Consider the following 20554-nt stretch of genomic DNA (forward strand, 5'->3'; position numbering starts at 1 on the left):
ATGCAAGGGCACTCCCAGTAATCCCAAAATGATTTTACAGCCTATCAAGTAGAATATGATGATCCACTGTATCAAATGCAGCACTGAGATCTAACAGCAACAGAACCGTAGTGGTGTCCGAATCCAATGTAACAAGAAGATCATTCACCACTTTAGTGAGAGCCGTCTGTGTGGAATGATATTTTCTAAAAGCAGACTGCAGTGGCTCAAAGAGATTATTCTCAGTAAAATAGTCTATGAGCTCCCGTGACACCACTTTTTCCAGAATTTTAGAGAAAAATGATAGATTTGATATCGGACGATAGTTTGTCAATACACTAGGGTAAAGATTAGGTTTCTTAAGTAATGGTTTAATCACTGCAGATCTGAAACATTTAGGAACAGATCCAGAAGTTAAAGAAAGATTAATAATTTCCAGCACAGTCAGCCCAAGAGAGGGCCACAGGTCCTTAAACAGTTTTGTTGGTATAGGATCAAATAAACAGGTTTTGCTTTTTGTGCGGTTTGTCAGCATGCCTAGTGAGAAACTGTCAAATTCTGTAAATCTAGGTAATACATCATTAGTGGCGCCCACATCAATAGCAGGGTGTAGTGGCTGGATTAAGGCATGCCGGGATATGTTTAACCTGATGTCTTCTATTTTCTTCCCAAAGTAATCCAGGAAATCTTGTGCTGTAAAAGGAGAGGGAACTACAGGTGGTTGTCCATGCATAAATGTTGCCATCGTGTCGAACAAGAACTTTGAGTTTATGCTTGTTTTTGTTGAACAAATCAGTAAGTCCGCTTTGTAGCCAATAATGCATGCTTATAGTCTAAGATAGCATCACGCCACGCAAGGTGAAATACTTCTAATTTTGAACAACGCCATTTCCGTTCATGACCTCTTGCTTTATGCTTGAGGTCACGCAGATAATCAATGAACCAAGGTGACTGTGATTTGGGGGAGCACGGTTTTAACACAGGTGGTGCAATCATGTCGAGTGTAGTTTTGAGCACTGAGTTTAAACTATCCACACATCTATCTACTGACGGGGTATTTGTGAAATGTGAAGCTAAGACATCAGGCAGTCTAGCTTCGAGTTCAGTCTTAGTTGATGAGTTGATGCATCACCGTAATGATATATAAGGCTGTTATTCCACAAAACACGGCAGCGAAAGTGTAAACTTAATAAGTGAGTGATCAGACTCCACTGATGTAAGAGGTATGATGTCAATATTCGTGACAGCAATACCACGTGCGAGAACCAGATCCAGGGTATTTCCACTAATGTGCGTCGAATCCCGAATGCATTGCCAAAATCCTAATGCATCCACAATTTCCATAAATGATTTGCAGAGGGGATCAGAAGGCTTATTTATATGAATGTTAAAGTCACCAATGATCAGAATGTTATCTACACTAGTTGACAAATTAGAGATGAACGCACCAAATTCATCTAAGGATTCCGAATATGTGCCAGGAGGCCTATATACAGTGACAAAGTAATACGACTGATTTTTATTCTTCTGACCTTGGCAATGTGTAATATCCTGAGCAGAGCAGAGAATCAGATGCTCAAACGAGTGATATTTGTAACCCCCAACAGCTAATAAGCTAAACCTAGATTTATAAATAAGAGCAACACCCCCGCCTTGCTTCACATCACGAGGGACGTGACTAAATGTATATGCTGGTGGGCAGGCCTCATTTAAGGGGAGGACAGCTGTAGGTTTAAGCCAGGTTTCACATAGCCCAATCATATCTAAGTGATGATCAATAATTAGATCATTGATCAACAATGATTTTGAGGACAGTGATCTTATGTCAGTGGGGTTGACAGTTGAACTGTTTGGGTTTAGGGGTGGTTCCAGGGTAGCATATATAAGATGCCTAGAAGTAGGTTTAGGTTTAAGACATTCCACGCGCATTGTAGGTAGCAGACACAAAATCTTTGCTATTGCTGGAACAACCACTGGGCCATCCTTAATTTCAACATCATCCAATATAGTAATGGGTATTAAGTTTGGAAAGCATATCCCTCTATGATTTTTATGGACACGACTACGGAAGCAGTCCACAGTCTCAACTTGTTGAAATTCCGTCCCTGGCAAATAAACTGCACTATCACCATAGTGGATTTTCTGCACTAAATTCCCCACTAAGCTAATGGATTCACACCCACATTTGTTATAGGCCTTGCAGGGTCTCTAATCACCTGCTCCGTGGCCTGCTGTAGATTCCTAATGTTACCCTCCCTGTAGAGCTCTATCTGTGTTCGCAGACAAGATGGCGGCGCCTTCCCCAGTAGGGTGGAGGCCGTCCGGCATCAGCAAGCCACGGCGGCCCCACAAACGAAGGCCAGTTATCAATAAAGCTAAAGCCTTGCTGTCTACAAAACTGCGCCAGCCACCTATTTAACGATGTCAGCCTGCTAAACGCCTCATCAGTACCCCGGGAGGGGAGGGGACAGAGGCTATTAATCAATGCCGACACATCTTTCTGGCAAGGTCACAAGTCCTCTCTATGTCCATTTTTGTGACCTCTGAGTGCTTCATCCTGATATCATTGGTGCCAACGTGAATAACTATGTGACTATATCTCATGTCATGTTCCTTCGTCTGTCTTCCCTTCTGCAGCGTCAGCACCCTAAGATGAGATGCAATGTCGGGAGCTCTGGCCCCAGGAATATATTTAACGTCAGCCGGCGTCTGTAACTTGACTGTGTGGGTGATAGACTCCCCTATCACTAAAGTCCGGTGTTTTGGCCTGGAGACAGGAGTGGAAGTCACTTGTGGGCTCAGAGAATTCACATCTGGCAAATCCAAGGGGGAGAACCGATTCACAGTTCGCACTGGCGAGTGTGATCGGGGTGCCACAACCAGGCACCAAGCCCTACGGGGCTTCCTCCGCCTAGCTACAGTCCAAAAGCCGTCCTCCACAGCCGGCGTTTCTAAGCTGATGCTAATGGGCTCGCTAGCCGGCCCAACACTAACCTTATCTGGAGTGCCCGTAACATCTAACTCCACTGTGCTAAGAAGCTGCTCCAACTTACGGACATGGCTCTCTAAGAGAGCCACCCTATCTTCCAACATCACGCAGGATTTACGGAGGGTGTAAAGTAGAATTAGTAGTGTACTTTGTGCATTAAGAAATTCAAGAATGTAGCCAAGCAAACATAAGCTAAACAATAATGAATAAGCTAACCACTCCTAAGGCTCACACAGACGCAAATAAATTTATTAAAATTCACAGCAGTTACAGTGAAAAACTAACAGAAGTATTAAACAGGTAAAAAAGCAGCAGCTATAAAACACACTAAACAGTTAATTAACTAACAGGAGTGTAAAAAAATGAAATGAAAAAATGATGACGGGGGTCCGAAATAGCTAATGCAAGCTAACTGTTAGCGAAAATGCTAGCCGCTCCTAAGATTTTACACAGGAGTAAAATAATTACTTAAAATTCACAGCAGTTCAACTGAAAGATGAACAGAAGTATTAAACAGGTAGAAAAGAAACAGCTATAAAAAGTAACAACGGAGAGGGGAGGGGTCGACCTAGCTAGTGAAAGCTAACTGCTAGTGAATCCTAACCACTAGCGAATGCTAACCACTAGCGAATGCTAACTGCTAGTGATTCACAACAGGACTGTTGTTAAATGACGTTCAGAGTAGATACAGTTAATAACCAGAAGAGTGCTAAACAGAAATAAAAGAAGCGTATACAACCATGTGAAGTTCAGAGTGGCGTCACAGCAATAAACTATCCGTCAGAAGCAAGTTGCCTCCGTCAGAAGCAAGTTGACGGAGGCAACTACAATGATTTGCAAATCCTCTTCAACCTATATTCAAATGAATACAAATACAAGATATTTAATTTTCAAACTGATAAGCTTTAATGTTTCTGTGCAAATATTTGCTCATTTTGAAATGGATGCCTGCAACATGTTTCAAAAAAGCTGGGACAGTGGTATGTTTACCACTGTTACACCACCTTTCCTTCTAATAACACTCAATAAACCTTTGGGAACAGCCCCTTTTCTACTTTTTTTACTAATAGCCCAATTTCATAGCCTTAAGAGTGTGCATATCATGAATGCTTGGTCTTGTTTGATTTGTGAGAATCTACTGAATCTACTGGTACCTTGTTTCTCATGTAACAATAACAAATATACTCAAAACCTGGATTAATCTTTTTAGTCACATAGCACTACTATTATTCTGAACACTACTGCATATTGACAGCATACAGTGGTCCAGCCATGAGGTGGAGGTCTTGAAATGGAAAGCTGGTTTGACTTACGCTTTTGACTTATAAATCAAATTAATCCAGATAGAATAACTACATTAATGTAAACTCTTAAAATGTACAAAGTGATATATAACACATATCTGTTAATTTTAAAATAATGCACTAATTCTGAAGATTTGAACATTAACACACAGATGCCAAAAGGGATTATGTGTAAACTTAGCCTGCACTCATATTGATCGGTTGACAAATTCATTCCATGTAAAAACCAACACAAGTGAATCAATGTAACGTGTGCTGGTGTTTAAAATAAATGTGCTTTAGTAAAATATGTCATTTTTTTCATTTGTGTAAAAAAAGGCATTTGCAACGCCAAAAATTCTGTTGAATTGTTATTCAGGCCATGTGATATAACCGGTGTTAACATGCATAGAACACTGCCATCTATTGGCCAGCCATTATATCGCAGTGTTGTTGACCGCGGGATTTTAAAATGATCTATCTCCAAAACCTGAGACACCACACACGTGGAGATAAAATTCATAGATCTGACAGGTTTGGTCTTACAGTATGTGGTGGACATCCATACAGCTGGACAACTGTATGGTGTTAAGGAATAATGACTTTTTTGTGGCAGTCCAGTAGGCAGGCCTTTCTGCTGGGGGCAGAGTTGTGCTCAGCTACTCTTAGCAACCTCACTGCTGCAAAACACATAGTAGACAGGCGCAAAAGGGATTATAAATGTTTTTCAGTGTGACTAGTTAGGTAAAAAAACACAGTAGTCTAAAAGTTATCGGAACTAAATTTATCGGGAGATAATTGGTCCGATGATGGTTTTAAAACTTATCCGAAAAGCTAATCCTCTAACAAAAAAATTAACTTCAATAATTATCGGTTATTGGATTATCTGAACAGTGCCCACCACTGCAAATTACATAGGTCCCAGTAACAGTAAAAACTGAACAAATTTTATATAATGTGGCCATTATACAAATCATATACAATGGCACCAATAACCAAAAATTATGTTTTCTTTCTAGTTTGTATCCTAAGTACTCTTCATAAAAGAAGTAACCAAAAAGGTGTTACTGCAAATAATAATTTGTTGGAATAGAATAGGCTCATCATCTGTGTACTGAAAAACATAACTAATTAGGATTATCATGTCAATGTTTGTAAATGTTTGGTGTTATCAAGTTATTTCACATATATATCTGCATATGCATGATCCAAGGACACACCAGGCCATATCCAGTGCTTTGGCTGACTTGGACCAGCCCGCAAATACCTGGACCTGAAGGAATAAAATATTTATTATTCTATCAAGTTAGTGTTGCGGGTGACCTTCGTCCAGCTCCCAAACCATTTGTGGCTGCATGTGCATGTCCTCCAGTGTAGAGCAGAGCCTGGCATGGAGCAATGCCCCACACCACACAGCATGGTACTGTGCCATTGTGTAATGCATGCCACTCAGCCACACAGCCTGGCATGGCACCATCGCATAACGGTAGAGCCTGGCATGGAGCGATCACCCCACGCCACACAGCCTGGCACAGCGTCATCACATAGCATGCCACACAGCCTGGCACGGTACCATCGCATAATAGCAGAGCCTGGCATGGAGGGATCGCCCATGCCACACAAACTGGCACGGCACCATCACGTTCGCCACACAGCATGGCATGGCGCCTTCGCATAACAGCAGAGACTGGCACAGAGCGATTGCCCCATGCCCCACAACCTGGTACAGCACCATCATGTTTGCCACACATCCTGGCATGGCACGTTCGCATGATACATGGAGAACTATCCATGAGGACAGCGGTGGAGATGGTGGACAGAGCCGTGGATCCAGCACCAGAGACAGTTTGGTTTTATAGCCACTTTCGGTCCCATGATTGTGAATGTTTCGTTTTCACACTCATGCACTCTTTTCGGTGATGGGAAAGGTTCAGCTCATCCATCCACCTTTTCCGGCCGATTTGTGACTTTTTAACTTTTTCTCATTCTGCTGTCATTGTGTGATCGGGCCTTTATGACTGAACTAAAGCCGCCTTGCTTTTATTTTGAAGCCTTTTTTAAAATTTATTCTCGGAATTGATTAATCCTATTCAATGTGTATTGCTCCTCAAATATGTCCGCTCATGCCAGAAAGAGAGAGGTGGATGCTGAATGCCAAATTTTGATAAAGTTTAATAAATCCAGGTATAGATCCTCTCTCACTGATGATCATCTGTCAGTGGTGCTTTGCATGTCCACCTCAGACATTCAGCCTTGTTAAAGATCAACAGAGACTAGACTTCTCTCACTGATGTAGCGCATGGCCTTGCTTTGCCGTAATTAAATAAATCCATTAATGCTTTCTCAGCAAAACCTGAGGTTTTGAATTGAGGACAGGTTGCGTTTTCACTCCTAACTAGGAAATTCCTGGTTCCATCTGGATAAGCTTTGGAGACATCCCAGAGGGCCTCCACTGTGACCCACATCACAACAGAACTGTAACTCAGAGTTTTTCAATGGAGCCCTTGCTTGTTTATCCGTTAAATCTCGGTCACTATGAATTACACGACATTATAATTTCTTCACATCAGAATCTTAACTTCCGCAGGCCGGGAGAATCCACCTTTTATGGTCTCACGCCAAGGCCAGAAAATCTCCAGAGTGCAAGAACATCTCTTCCATGATAAGATGTGGCCATACACTTTGAGTGTTGACAAACAGCTATTATCTCTAAGTGAAGAAACATACCTTTTGTTTAAATAGGAATGCAAGAGAACAATATTTTATGTTATGCATACATAAACTTCTAATGTCTGTGTTGCTTATTCAAGCAAATGCTTTGCATGTATTCCATTTAATTGACATGTGTTCCTTGTAGCTGATGTGTGTTAAATGTGATGTTTCTGACTTATCCATGTTTTGATAATAGACTATTCTGTTAACCAAGTGCTGTGTGTATGATGGGTTTAAGCCTTTAATAATGTTATATTCATCCCAAAAAATGTCTTACAACAAAAAGATAGTTAATGTGTTTAACTAGTTGAATCATTTTTTTAGCACGTGAAGTTTTCTGTGAAATTACACACGCTAAATGGGTGGAGTTTAATAAGATAAGTCCCCTTTAAAAAGTTAGAACAGAGTTTCTCCTCTGGCTCGCTCCTCTCTCGCCCCTCTCTCGGATGGCTATCTCTTCCCCTCTTCTCTCTTTTCCTTTCTTCAAATGCTCAACTTTATTTTTGGGTCAACAAGGCCCCATACTAGCCTAGCTAAGCTACCTCATGGCTTCATTCGTTGTTTCATTTTTTGATAACTCCTAAAAAATTAATAGCCTGACGTTTTTAAGGTTTGTCAATTCTTTCGAATTTTTAAGAGAACTTACGATCTGAACTTTTCAAAATAACAGTGAATTTACAGAAAAGCGACATTCCTTTTCTGTACTTTACAATGCTGCTGTTAAAGTTTTATATTTTTTTCTAAATTCACAAAGACTTTTAATCTGGCTCCAACAAACTTTTTTAAAAGATACCAGAACCCATTTTCAACAAACGCCTTCCACCTCTGGGGTCCAGCAAGCTGACGACAGACATCAGACATCCAGTAAGTAAACCCAGCCGACACTGAAGCCTTGGGATCACCAGGGAGACCGCTGGTTTAACCCCTGACCCAAGTGAGCTCACACTGCAAAGATCCTATCACATCATCAACGGACGGACGGTTCATCCAAACCACTAAGTGACCCAGTTAAAGGTTCCAGGAAAAGGGTTTTGTTGTCAATGGATGCAAAGTGGCTTCCTTTTAAACATATTCATATGTTTGTTTAATAATCTTCTTAATAATTGGCTTCAAATTTCATCACTAAATTCTAATCAGATTTTTTTTACTTAAAGTCTTTAAGCTTTATCTCACTACTTTCTTTCAGTGTCTTATGAGTAAGCAAACTGTGTCCATAAATGAGCTTATTTAATGACTGCCCACTCAAAAATGCCAGTAAACAGTTCATTTCTTGTGTATTTGTAAATAAAAAGTAAATATTTCTGCTGTGGTTCTTTTTGTGTTCAGAAGGAAACCCTTGGTCAATCGTATCGTAGAATTCAAACTTTCAGACCCAAGACTGATTAAATAAATTGAGACTGATTAATTGATGGTTGTTTAAATTAAAGTACCTATGCTTTAAATAGGTGGTCCCCTGAGGTAATTAGATATTATTCTAATGAAATAATAATTATTAAAGCCTAAAATTGTTAATTATTTTGGTGACCCATTAAATGAGGTCGAGGCCAACTTAATTTAATTTGGGAATTTAATAATACTTTTGCTACATATTTTTGGTGCTCTCTGTGAGGCCAATAACACATTGCGAGGCTTAACTACTTATTCACTATATTAAATTGGTGCTCGTGTGAGGTGCCATTCATTCCAAATTATTAAATTAATGTAATTTCATTACAGTTTATTTTGGGGCCCCATTGCGATGCATGTAATCTGTTACACTGAACAAGAAGAAAGAACTGAAAAACACTAAAATGTAAAAAGTGGTGGAAAATACAAATGTAGTCAACTAGAACTAATGTACTGGGACACTTCTCTTTTTTCTGCACAGTTCAGTGAAAATGGTACAGTGACTTCTCTTTAAAGTCTGGTTTACAATGACAATTGATGTGATGTCTTTAGCAAGCTAAGAACCGCCTTGTTCCAACAGTAAGTTTCAGTTTCAACAGTATATGAAACTCAAAATGCATTTTGGGGACAATGGGCACTTTTTCGGCACTTTTCTCTTCTCCCTCCCTCCTTATCTTTCCTGCTTCTGTGGCGTGTTGTCTGTGAGGCTGCAGCTTTGCTCTTCTGGAAAACGACAGAAATGGATCTGTTAAAGTGGTCTCTGAACGCAATTGACACTATTTTTTCTACAAGACATTCGGGGGCAGAGGACCCGACCTGTCCTGCCGGGACGCATGTGATGGGTTACGTGATGGACTCGTGGAGGAGATGGCAGGTCATGTGCCTTTACATGCTTTCTGTGGAGGACGTCGAAGATGTGTACATATTCGGCTTGGTGGTGACCGGCTTTCTGCTGTGTGGAGCGGGCACTATGCTGGTTTACCGGAAAATCAAGAAAGTGGAAGCAGCTTTGATTGGTCCTTCCAGGCTGCCCTACATGATTGATTCGATTGGGAAGGCAGTGGCTGCGCAGTCGGCGGGGGTTAACCGCGCGTTGGAAAACATCTCGAATAGAATTGCAGCCCTGGAAACCTGCTCTGACCGTCTGTGAAGACCACATTCCACATTCAGATGCATTGAGAGCCACTCTGTTCTCAGAACTGTGGAATCTTTCAGGCGTCTGCTAATCTGGCTATTCATTTGGCTTCCCCAAATACAGCTGCACTTCAAGGTCGCTGTGATAAAACCTCCTCAGAAGATCAACACTTAAGCCTCACTCCCTGGTCTTCCCCCCTCCCCTCAGCTTCTCCAGCTCTGATGTTGACTGTGCTCAGGACTGCTCAGGACTGCTCAGTGCTGCCCCTCCCCCTCCAGGATTGTTGGACAAGGCCGTTGACGGCGCCAAACAGGCTGCCTCCGGAGTGTTCTGATAAACTGGACCTTTTCAAATCTTGGTTGTCGTCCTGTGTCCTTGTTTTTGTCTGTGTGATTATTGTTTTTCTGTGCTGATGGGGATCTTTTTCCTCATTGCTGCTGTGTAATGCAGCGGCTATGAGGGGTTTTTTTTCTCCTTTTCCCTCGTGTTTTGCTTTTCATATATATGTTTATGTACCGGGCCAGCCTATGTGTTGTGTGTTGTGTGTGTGTTGTTTGTTATGGGTCGGTGTTGGTTTGCTCAGCCCTGCTGTTGACCAAGGCAGGGATGTACATCTGGAGCTGGTCCCCGGGCGACTAATGGCGACTTCTGCTCCTACTGGCAATTAGGATGGGTTAAATGCAGTAGACACATTTCATTGTGCATGGAACATGTTCTTCTGTGCATATGACAATAAAATTCCTTTGAATCCTTGAATCCTTGAATGTGACTGAAAATGATCACAAATGTAATGAATCAGAAATGTTTCACATTTTGTTCACTATGTGTCTTGGAAAATTTGACTGAATAAATTACATTTACCTCTTTTTTCATTACCTAATCAGAACATCGTACAGTTTGTCAAAACAATGCAATTTACTGCTTTTTTATATAGGAATCGAATTTTTATTGTGAAGACTAGAGTGTAGCCTTTTGGCCCGGCTCTCCACAATATCTTCTGTTTCTCATTTGGCCCTTTAATTGCCCACCCCTGTTCACCATTTGTGTGGTGTAAATCATAACTAATCAGGATTATTATGTCAATGTTTGGAAATGTTTGGTGTTATCAATTTGGTTCACATATCCATCTGTACGAGGTCTGTTAGAAAAGTATCGTACCTTTTTATTTTTTTTCAAAAACTATATGGATTTGATTCATGTGTTTTTCCATCAGCCAAGCTTGAACCTTCGTGCGCATGCGTGAGTTTTTCCACGCCTGTCGGTTGCGTCATTCACCTGTGGTCAGGCTTTGAGTGAGCACTGCTCCACCCCTCTCGTCGTTGTTTCATTGCGAGGAAATGGCGGAATGATTTGGGCTTTGTTTCCATCAGAATTTTTTCAGAAACTGTTAGAGACAGGCAGCTAGAAACCATTCGAAAAATGTATCTGGCTTTCGGTGAAAGTTTTACGGGCTTCACAGAGAATAAGGAGTGTTACTACAACTTTAAGGATGGCCCACAATGGCGCACGGCGCGCCGCGCTCCGAGCCGCCATCAAGAGGCAGAAACCACCACATCATTTCTAAACGGATCGCTGTGTGAAGCCACGACCGTTGTGTGCAATTTCTCTGGTTATCACAAGAGCTGGACATCAGCCATTTTCCGGCCGATTTCACTTTTAACAAGAGATTTTGTCATGGAAAACCGCGCGGAGGCTTCGCGCGTCACGACCGATTCGCTGATGAAGCGAGACAAAGGAACACCTCTGTTTCGGAGTGTTAGAGGACAAGTTGGGACATGTCTATCTCGGCTTTCAGTGCTTACCAGTCGAGTGAGTATAAGAGATATTGTGGAGAGACAGCCGGTCAGCAGTCTGAATGATTACAGACCTGTTGTTCTCACTTCAACTGTGATGAAGTGCTTTGAGAGGCTGGTGCTGAGGCACATAAAATCCTTATTGCCTCCCAGCCTTGATCAGCACCAATTTGCATACAGAGCCAACAGGTCCACAGGTGATGCCATCAACACAGCCCTCCACACAGTGTGTCAACATCTTGAACAGTCTGACAATTATGGGATATTGGCTATAGGATGTTGTTCGTTCGTGGACTTCAGTTCTGCTTTTAACACACTTGTTCCAAGCAGACTGTTGTTCAAACTGCGCAGTCTGGGCACTGGTGAGTACACCTGCAGATGGATCAGAGACTTTCTCACCAACCATTTGCAGTCAGTCAGGATGGGGTCCCACCACTCCTCAGTGCTGACAGTGAGCACTGGGGCCCCTCAGGGCTGTGTGCTCAGCCCCATGCTATACACTTTGTACACCCATGACTGTGCACCAACCCACAGCAGCAACATCTTTGTCAAATTTGTGGATGACACTACTGTGGTTGGGCTGATTCACAACAACGATGAGATGGCCTACAGAAAGGAGGTCCTGAACCTCAGTACTTGGTGCTCTCTAAATAACCTGGCACTTAACTCCTCAAAGACAAAGGAGTTGGTGCTAGATTTCAGGCAGAAGAGGGAGGACCCCCCCGTCATTCAGGGAGACACCGTAGAGAGGGTCAGTGACTTCAATTTCCTGGGAACATACATTTCTCAGGACCTTACATGGGGTACCAACATCAATGCCTTTGTGAAAAAGGCACAGCGGCGTCTGTACTTTTTAAGGTCACTGAGGAAGGTCAGCCTGTCCCAGGAACTGCTGCTGTCCTTCTATAGGTGTTCTGTAGAGAGCATCCTCACCAACAACATCTTGGTGTGGTACAGGAGCTGCTCTCAGACTGACAAGAAGGCTCTGGAGAGAGTCAGAAAGTCAGCACAGAACATCATAGGAGCGCAGCTGTCCTCTCTGTCAAACATTTATAACACCAGATGTCTGCGCAGGGCCAGAAGTATCAGCTTCGATGGTTCACACCCGGGCACAGCCTGTTCGCACTGCTGCCCTCAGGAAAGAGGTACCGGTCCATCAAAGCCCGCACATCCAGACTCACCAACATGTTCTACCCAAGTGCAATACGGGTATTGAATGTACATCCTATGGTTGGCTGACTTATATACACCTACTGGCTCCTTTGTAAAATACATGTATATATTCTTATTTGTCTTTTATATTTACTTTTTACACCTTTGCACTTCGGGAGTTGTGTTTTAATTTCGTTGTACCTTGTGTATAATGACAATAAAAAGCATTCTATTCTATTCTATGTTGGCCAGTTTTGTTGGTACTGAAGTTTTCCTCTAAACTCCGATCGTGGGATGGACTCCAGCAGGAGCTGATAAGTGTGTATGTGTGTGTGCATTAGCATGTGTGCATTTGGAGTGCAAAACACAGATGGATTTCACCCTCCACAATCTTCCTCTTCCTCAGCAAGGGTGCAGATTCAGCCTGTCATCTTTTATATTTTTTCATCTTTTAAACTTGCTTTATGTCAAACACAACATTTCATGCTGGAGGGTTGGAAGGTGCTGTGCTCCGGCTGTAGAGGACTATATCTCTTCCAGGTGCACAGCTGTGCTCCAACTTACTTTCACCTCTGCAAACAGGCATTGCCCAGTCTAATTTCTTCTCCTTTTATATTGTTGTCACGAGTAAGGAAGATGTTTAACGGAAATGTATCTGAGTAAATGTATACATTTTATTAAGGAAATGTTGTGGAGTAAAAGAGAAAGTCACCAGAAATGTAAATAATGACGTAAAGTACAGATACGTCAAAATTCTAATTAAGTATTAACAAAGTATTTGTTGTGTGGGCCGCTGAAGAGGAGGTACTGCTGGCCCACCACCACCAGAGGGCGCCCTGCTTGGAGTGCGGGCTCCAAGCACGAGAGGGCGCCAGACCCAGAAGAAGTGACAGCTGTCATTCATCCCCTGCACCAGCTGTCACTCGTTCATCATCATCACCACCATAAAAGCCGGACTGAACTCCACCTCCTTGCCGAGAAATCGACTACCAGTAACAAGGTAATTTTCTCTGCTGACAGACACTGTGTGTGTTTAACCTGTACTTCTATTGCAGCCGTTTTCCTGGAGTGTTGCCTTATCTGGAGGATTGGCGTTTGGTGTGACAGCGACGGCTTCGCCTCACACCCCAACCCAGATAAGTGGTTGACCAGGAGCTGCACGAGTGTGTGTGATTGGAGGTGGAGGAGCTCCCTCCTAACTGTGTTTGGACTGTGAATTACTGAGTGTGCGGACTCACACTCACACATCATATCTCTGCTTTCTGCCAGCAGTACCAGGGTCGACAGCCGAAGACAGAGGCCACCTGGGGACTCGGGACTTGGCGGCTCCGGTGTTCTTCAGACCGTTGGTGGTGGAAGCCGTGTGGGACGCGGCTTCTCTCTCGTCGGGGGTCTTCTATCTTCGAGCCTGCCCACACGTCACCTGGTGTTTATTGACTGTGCAAATTACTGTACATTTTGTTGTGTATTATCACAACATTAAATTGTTACCTTTTGGCTTACTCATTGTCCGTTCATTTGCGCCCCCTGTTGTGGGTCCGTGCTACGACACCTTCCCAACAGGATTTCTCGGCCATCGCCATGGATTCCGAGGGGCGTCAACCCGAGCTTGAACGGCCAATGGAAGAGCCAGGAGTGCAGGCGTCAGCGGGAGGCGTGTTGAGTGAGCTGCAGCAGATCTTAACCGCCTTCACGGCTCGGTTAGATTTAGTGACCGAGCAGAATGTCCTCCTTAATCGGAGGGTGGAGGCTCTCACCGCCAGGGTGGAAGCGCGCGATCAGGGCACTGCTGCAGCCACTCCTCTGGCTGGTCCTGGGCCTGTATCAGACGTTCCACTGGTTGTTCAACGAACCCCCCCACCGTCCCCTGAAGCATACATAAGCCCTCCGGAACCGTACGGGGGCTGTGTTGAGACGTGCGCAGACTTCCTCATGCAGTGTTCGCTCGTCTTTTCACAGCGCCCTGTCATGTACGCATCAGACGCCAGCCGGGTGGCTTATGTTATTAATCTGCTTCGAGGAGAGGCACGCGCCTGGGCTACGGCGCTTTGGGAGCAGAATTCACGGCTCCTAACGTCTTATACTGGGTTTGTACGGGAGTTCAAACAAGTGTTTGACCATCCCAACAGAGGCGAGACCGCTTCGAACGTGCTGCTGTCTATGAGACAGGGGCGCCGTAGCGCAGCCGAGTATGCAGTCGACTTCCGCATCGCGGCAGCGAGGTCCGGCTGGAATAACGTTGTGCTCCGCGCCGCCTTTATAAATGGACTGTCCCCGGTCCTTAAGGAGCACCTACTGGCTAAGGAGGAACCGCGGGATTTTGACGGGCTTGTCGATTTAGTTATACGCTTAGACAACCGTTTAAACGAGCATCGTCGGGAGCAGGCCGGGGGGCGTGACCGGGCACGAGCCGTCCCTCCCCCTTCCGGTTCCGACAAGGTGATGTCGTCCCCACGCTTCACTGCCAGAGAGCTCCGTGTGGCTACAGCTCCCCCTGCTGAGGAGGCTATGGACACGAGCAGGGCCAAAGTAAAAACAAACATTAGACAAAGAAGGCTGGCCCGCGGGGAGTGTTTTGTCTGTGGCTCTTGTGAGCACATGCAGAAGGACTGCCCTAAACGGTCAAACTACAACGCCCGTCCTTAGAAACTGGGCTAAGGGTGGGCCATAACACGCACGCGGGAAAACCCCGCAAATCTGCACGAATCCCAGTAACAATCCTTTGTGGGGATTTAACCCTTCACGCCCCAGCACTGGTAGACACGGGGTCGGAAGGGAATCTGCTGGATAGCAGATGGGCAAAGGAAGTAGGACTCCCCCTGGTGGCTCTGCCGGCACCATTGCAGGTGCGAGCACTAGATGGCACCCTGCTTCCATTAATCACACATCAGACACAACCAGTGACTTTGGTTGTGTCTGGGAATCACAGGGAGGAGATAGTGTTCCATGTAACACCATCTACCTCCCGAGTGATTTTGGGCTTTCCATGGATGGTGAAGCACAATCCCCGGATAGAATGGCCATCCGGGGTTGTGACGCAGTGGAGCGAAACCTGCCACCGGGAGTGTTTAGGATCCTCGGTTCCTCCCGGCACTACAGCTAATGAGGAGGTCAAAGTCCCCCCCTCAATTTATCGGCGGTGCCAAAGGAGTACCATGATCTTGCTGATGTTTTCAGCAAAGATCTGGCGCTCACTCTTCCCCCGCACCGACCATATGATTATGCCATCGATTTGGTCCCGGGCGCTGAGTACCCGTCCAGTAGGTTGTACAACCTCTCACGTCCGGAACGCGAATCAATGGAAACCTACATCCGGGACTCCTTAGCTGCCGGGCTGATCCGGAACTCCACCTCCCCGATGGGTGCTGGTTTCTTTTTTGTGGGTAAAAAAGACGGCGGACTCCGTCCATGCATTGATTACAGAGGGCTGAACGAGATCACGGTTCGCAACCGATACCCGTTACCTCTGTTGGATTCAGTGTTCACGCCCCTGCATGGAGCCCAAATTTTTACGAAATTGGATCTTAGAAACGCGTACCACCTGGTTCGGATCCGGAAGGGAGACGAATGGAAGACGGCATTCAACACCCCATTAGGTCACTTTCAGTACCTGGTCATGCCGTTCTGCCTCACTAACGCCCCCGCGACGTTCCAAGCTTTGGTAAATGACGTCTTGCGGGACTTCCTGCATCGGTTCGCCTTCGTATATCTGGACGATATACTCATCTTTTCCCCGGACCCTGAGACCCATGTCCAGCATGTACGTCAGGTCCTACAGCGGTTGTTGGAGAACCGGCTGTTTGTGAAGGGCGAGAAGTGCGAGTTCCACCGCACTTCTTTGTCCTTCCTGGGGTTCATCATCTCCTCCAACTCCGTCGCCCCTGATCCGGCTAAGGTTGCGGCGGTGAGAGATTGGCCCCAACCAACAAGCCGCAGGAAACTACAGCAGTTCCTCGGCTTTGCAAATTTCTACAGGAGGTTCATTAAAGGTTACAGTCAGGTAGTTAGCCCCCTGACTGCCCTGACCTCCACCAAGGTCCCCTTCGCCTGGTTGGATCGGTGCGAAGCCGCGTTCCAGGAGGTGAAACGCCGGTTCTCGACTGCACCAGTTCTGGTGCAGCCTGATCCTGATCGCCAGTACATAGTAGAAGTGGACGCCTCTGACTCAGGGATAGGAGCCGTGCTGTCCCAGAGCGTGGAGGCTGATAAAGTTCTCCATCCTTGTGCCTTTTATTCCCGCAGGTTGACCCAAGCTGAATGGAACTATGACGTCGGCAATCGGGAGCTCCTCGTGGTGAAGGAGGCTCTTGAAGAGTGGAGACACCTGCTGGAGGGGGCATCGTTGCCCTTCACGGTTTTCACGGACCATCGGAACCTGGAGTACATCCGGACCGCCAAGCGGCTGAACCCCAGGCAAGCCCGCTGGTCTCTGTTCTTCGGGCGCTTTGACTTCCAGATCACGTACCGCCCCGGGACCAAGAACCAAAAATCAGATGCATTGTCCCGGGTGCACGAAGAAGAAGCCAAAGCGGGGCTGTCGAACCACACCGAGACCATCATCCCCGAGTCCACTGTCGTGGCCACCCTCACCTGGGACATGGAGAAGACCGTCCGGGAGGCCCTGACAAGGAGCCCGGACCCGGGGACTGGCCCCAAGAACAGACTGTACGTCCCACCAGAAGCAAGAGCTGCCGTATTGGACTTCTGTCACGGGTCCAAGCTCTCCTGTCATCCCGGAGTGCGTAGGACCGTGGCAGTAGTCCAGCAGCGCTTCTGGTGGGGTCCCTGGAATCCGACGTCCGGGACTACGTCCAGGCCTGTACCATCTGCGCCAGGGGCAAGGCAGACCATCGGAGGACTACGGGACTCCTCCAACCCCTGCCGGTGCCTCATCGCCCCTGGTCTCACATCGGCCTGGACTTCATCACGGGCCTCCCGCCGTCCTAGGGCAACACCGTGATTCTCATGATAGTGGACCGGTTCTCCAAGGCGGCCCACTTCGTGGCCCTCCCAAGGCTCCCGACGGCCCAGGAGACGGCAGACCTCATGGTCCACCACGTCATGCGGCTGCATGGGATACCATCGGACATCGTTTCAGATTGTGGTTCCCAGTTCTCTTCACAGGTGTGGATGAGTTTCTGTAAGGAGCTGGGGGCCACCGTGAGTCTCTCGTCCGGGTACCACCCCCAGACAAACGGCCAGGCAGAGCGGGCCAACCAGGAGCTGGAGCAGGCCCTTCGATGCGTCACCTCCGCGCATCCGGCGACCTGGAGTCACCATCTGGCCTGGATCGAGTATGCCCATAACAGCCAAGTTTCGTCTGCTACCGGCCTCTCCCCTTTTGAGGCATGTTTGGGGTACCAGCCCCCATTGTTCCCGTTGGTGGAGGGAGAGGTCGGTGTGCCCTCGGTCCAGGCCCACCTCAGGAGGTGCCGCCGGGTGTGGCGGGCCGCCCACTCTGCCCTGTTAAAGGCCCGGACGAGGGCCAAGGCCCATGCGGACCGCCGGCGTTCCCCGGCCCCCACATACCAGCCCGGGCAGGAGGTGTGGCTCTCGACCAAGGACATCCCTTTGTGTGTCGACTCCCCAAAGTTGAAGGGCAGATTCATCGGACCCTTTCGTATCCTCAAGATCATCAACCCAGCTGCAGTGAAGCTTCAACTCCCGGCTTCACTGCGGATTCACCCTGTCTTTCACGTTTTCCGTCTCAAGCCACACCACACCTCGCCCCTCTGTACTCCGGGACCTACGCCGCCTCCTGCCCAGCTCATTGACGGGGAGCCTGCCTGGACAGTCCGCAGGCTCCTGGACGTCCGTCGTAAGGGCCGGGGTTTCCAATATCTGGTGGACTGGGAGGGATATGGACCTGAAGAACGGGTGAAGAGGAGCTTCATCCTGGACCCGGCCCTCCTGGCCGATTTCTACGCAAGACATCCGGACAAGCCTGGTCGGACGCCAGGAGGCGCCCGTTGAGGGGGGGGGGTCCTGTTGTGTGGGCTGCTGAAGAGGAGGTACTGCTGGCCCACCACCACCAGAGGGCGCCCTGCTTGGAGTGCGGGCTCCAAGCACGAGAGGGCTCCAGACCCAGAAGAAGTGACAGCTGTCATTCATCCCCTGCACCAGCTGTCACTCGTTCATCATCATCACCACCATAAAAGCCGGACTGCAACTCCACCTCCTCGCCGAGAAATCGACTACCAGTAACAAGGTAATTTTCTCTGCTGACAGACACTGTGTGTGTTTAACCTGTACTTCTATTGCAGCCGTTTTCCTGGAGTGTTGCCTTATCTGGAGGATTGGCGTTTGGTGTGACAGCGACGGCTTCGCCTCACACCCCAACCCAGATAAGTGGTTGACCAGGAGCTGCACGAGTGTGTGTGATTGGAGGTGGAGGAGCTCCCTCCTAACTGTGTTTGGACTGTGAATTACTGAGTGTGCGGACTCACACTCACACATCATATCTCTGCTTTCTGCCAGCAGTACCAGGGTCGACAGCCGAAGACAGAGGCCACCTGGGGACTCGGGACTTGGCGGCTCCGGTGTTCTTCAGACCGTTGGTGGTGGAAGCCGTGTGGGACGCGGCTTCTCTCTCGTCGGGGGTCTTCTATCTTCGAGCCTGCCCACACGTCACCTGGTGTTTATTGACTGTGCAAATTACTGTACATTTCGTTGTGTATTATCACAACATTAAATTGTTACCTTTTGGCTTACTCATTGTCCGTTCATTTGCACCCCCTGTTGTGGGTCCGTGCTACGACACCTTCCCAACAGTATTTCTAGTTTGTTATATTACAACACTGTTCATGTGGCATTCGGACTAATTCAACCTCTAGTGTGATGTGGGTATAAGCAACTCTGCTCTTTTCAACCACATATAGAAAAATGTATATTTTACATAAATGCTCATTGTAGTAGCAGTGAAAACATCCAACTTTGGAGTAAAACTCTTGGGTCAAATCAGCTGATATGAAAGTAATGTGGTACAAAATGTATTTACTAATACGTAGTGTAAAAATGTCATGTGCAGTGAAACAAAATCATAGATAAAATATAGTTTTCCCAAAGATAAAGATTTGCTGGACATGGTTTGTCATGTGCCACATGCTGTAAAAAAAACAAAAAAAAACAAGCCAGAAAAAAGTGACTTTTTGTATGTTTCAGAGAGAATTAAGTGGGGTTTAACATCAAAAAAAGAGAAGCGAAATAATTGTTGAAATGTAGTGAATTTCCTAATTTAGGTAAATGATGTTTTCATCATTAACTGCCTTAATACCCAAAGCTGTAGTAGAAATAGGAAGAACAGAAAAACTTTATAAAAAATAAGTAACAAGTATTATAATAATGAACTCATCATGAAACCAGCAAAGTGAACGACCTTCAAAGTGAATGACCCAGTTTGAAAACATGTCTTTATTTTTACTGAAATTTAGCTGTAATGTTTCTGCGGTCAGGAAGAGTGACACCTCTCACATTAGGTCACATTATATGAAACTGGGAAGTGTTTGCCGCAGCTGCAGACTGTCCCCCAAATAATGTTTGGCCCACAGTTCAGAAAAAGCTGTGAACAGATTTTATACATTAAATCAAACCGTGTGAAAAATGGCTTTTTTCTTCATTATGGGGGCTCAGAACTATTCAATTATATATAATTGTTTCTATCTATTGGCAGCTCCCCAAAGATTCTTTATGCAACATTTCAGAAAAAGTTAGTGAACAGTGTTTTTTTCTGCAATTTGCTTTTAAGTATGAAAATGCCACTTTGTGCTACCACCACACATGCTCATGAGAGCACCTATTTTTAGGAGTACACGACTTTGCAGACTACTTACAGCCCTGACATTATTTTCAGTGAGCCAAACAGGGTTTTTCAGTGAAAATCCTTTTTTCAACACGTTTCAATGCCAATGTTTTCTTTTTTAGTTAGTTACTGACCAGTGTTCCACGTGTTGTTGCAGTGAGACCAGGGCAGCTCAGTCTGGAAGCTGTAGGTCAGGTAGAAGACAGCCCATGCCAGGATCACAATGTAATACACGCACCCATGCAGGTTCATCATTTGACTGGCATAGCCCAGACCTGCAGAGACAAACACAGTGTGAGATGGCCCAATCTCAGCACATATCTGAAG

General features: G+C 46.0%; 1 protein-coding gene across 1 annotated transcript in view; it reads right to left on the bottom strand.

The window, feature by feature from the left end:
• Positions 1 to 20554, bottom strand: part of LOC117514733 (sodium- and chloride-dependent GABA transporter 2-like) — a 254710-nt gene that overhangs the window by 114485 nt on the left and 119671 nt on the right. The window contains exon 3 of the mRNA XM_034175296.1: positions 20362 to 20502. Coding sequence (XP_034031187.1) covers positions 20362 to 20502 — 141 coding nt within the window. The remainder of the gene's footprint in view (positions 1 to 20361; positions 20503 to 20554) is intronic.

The sequence above is a fragment of the Thalassophryne amazonica genome, chromosome 1 (genome assembly GCF_902500255.1).
Source record: "Thalassophryne amazonica chromosome 1, fThaAma1.1, whole genome shotgun sequence".
Classification (NCBI taxonomy): domain Eukaryota; kingdom Metazoa; phylum Chordata; class Actinopteri; order Batrachoidiformes; family Batrachoididae; genus Thalassophryne; species Thalassophryne amazonica.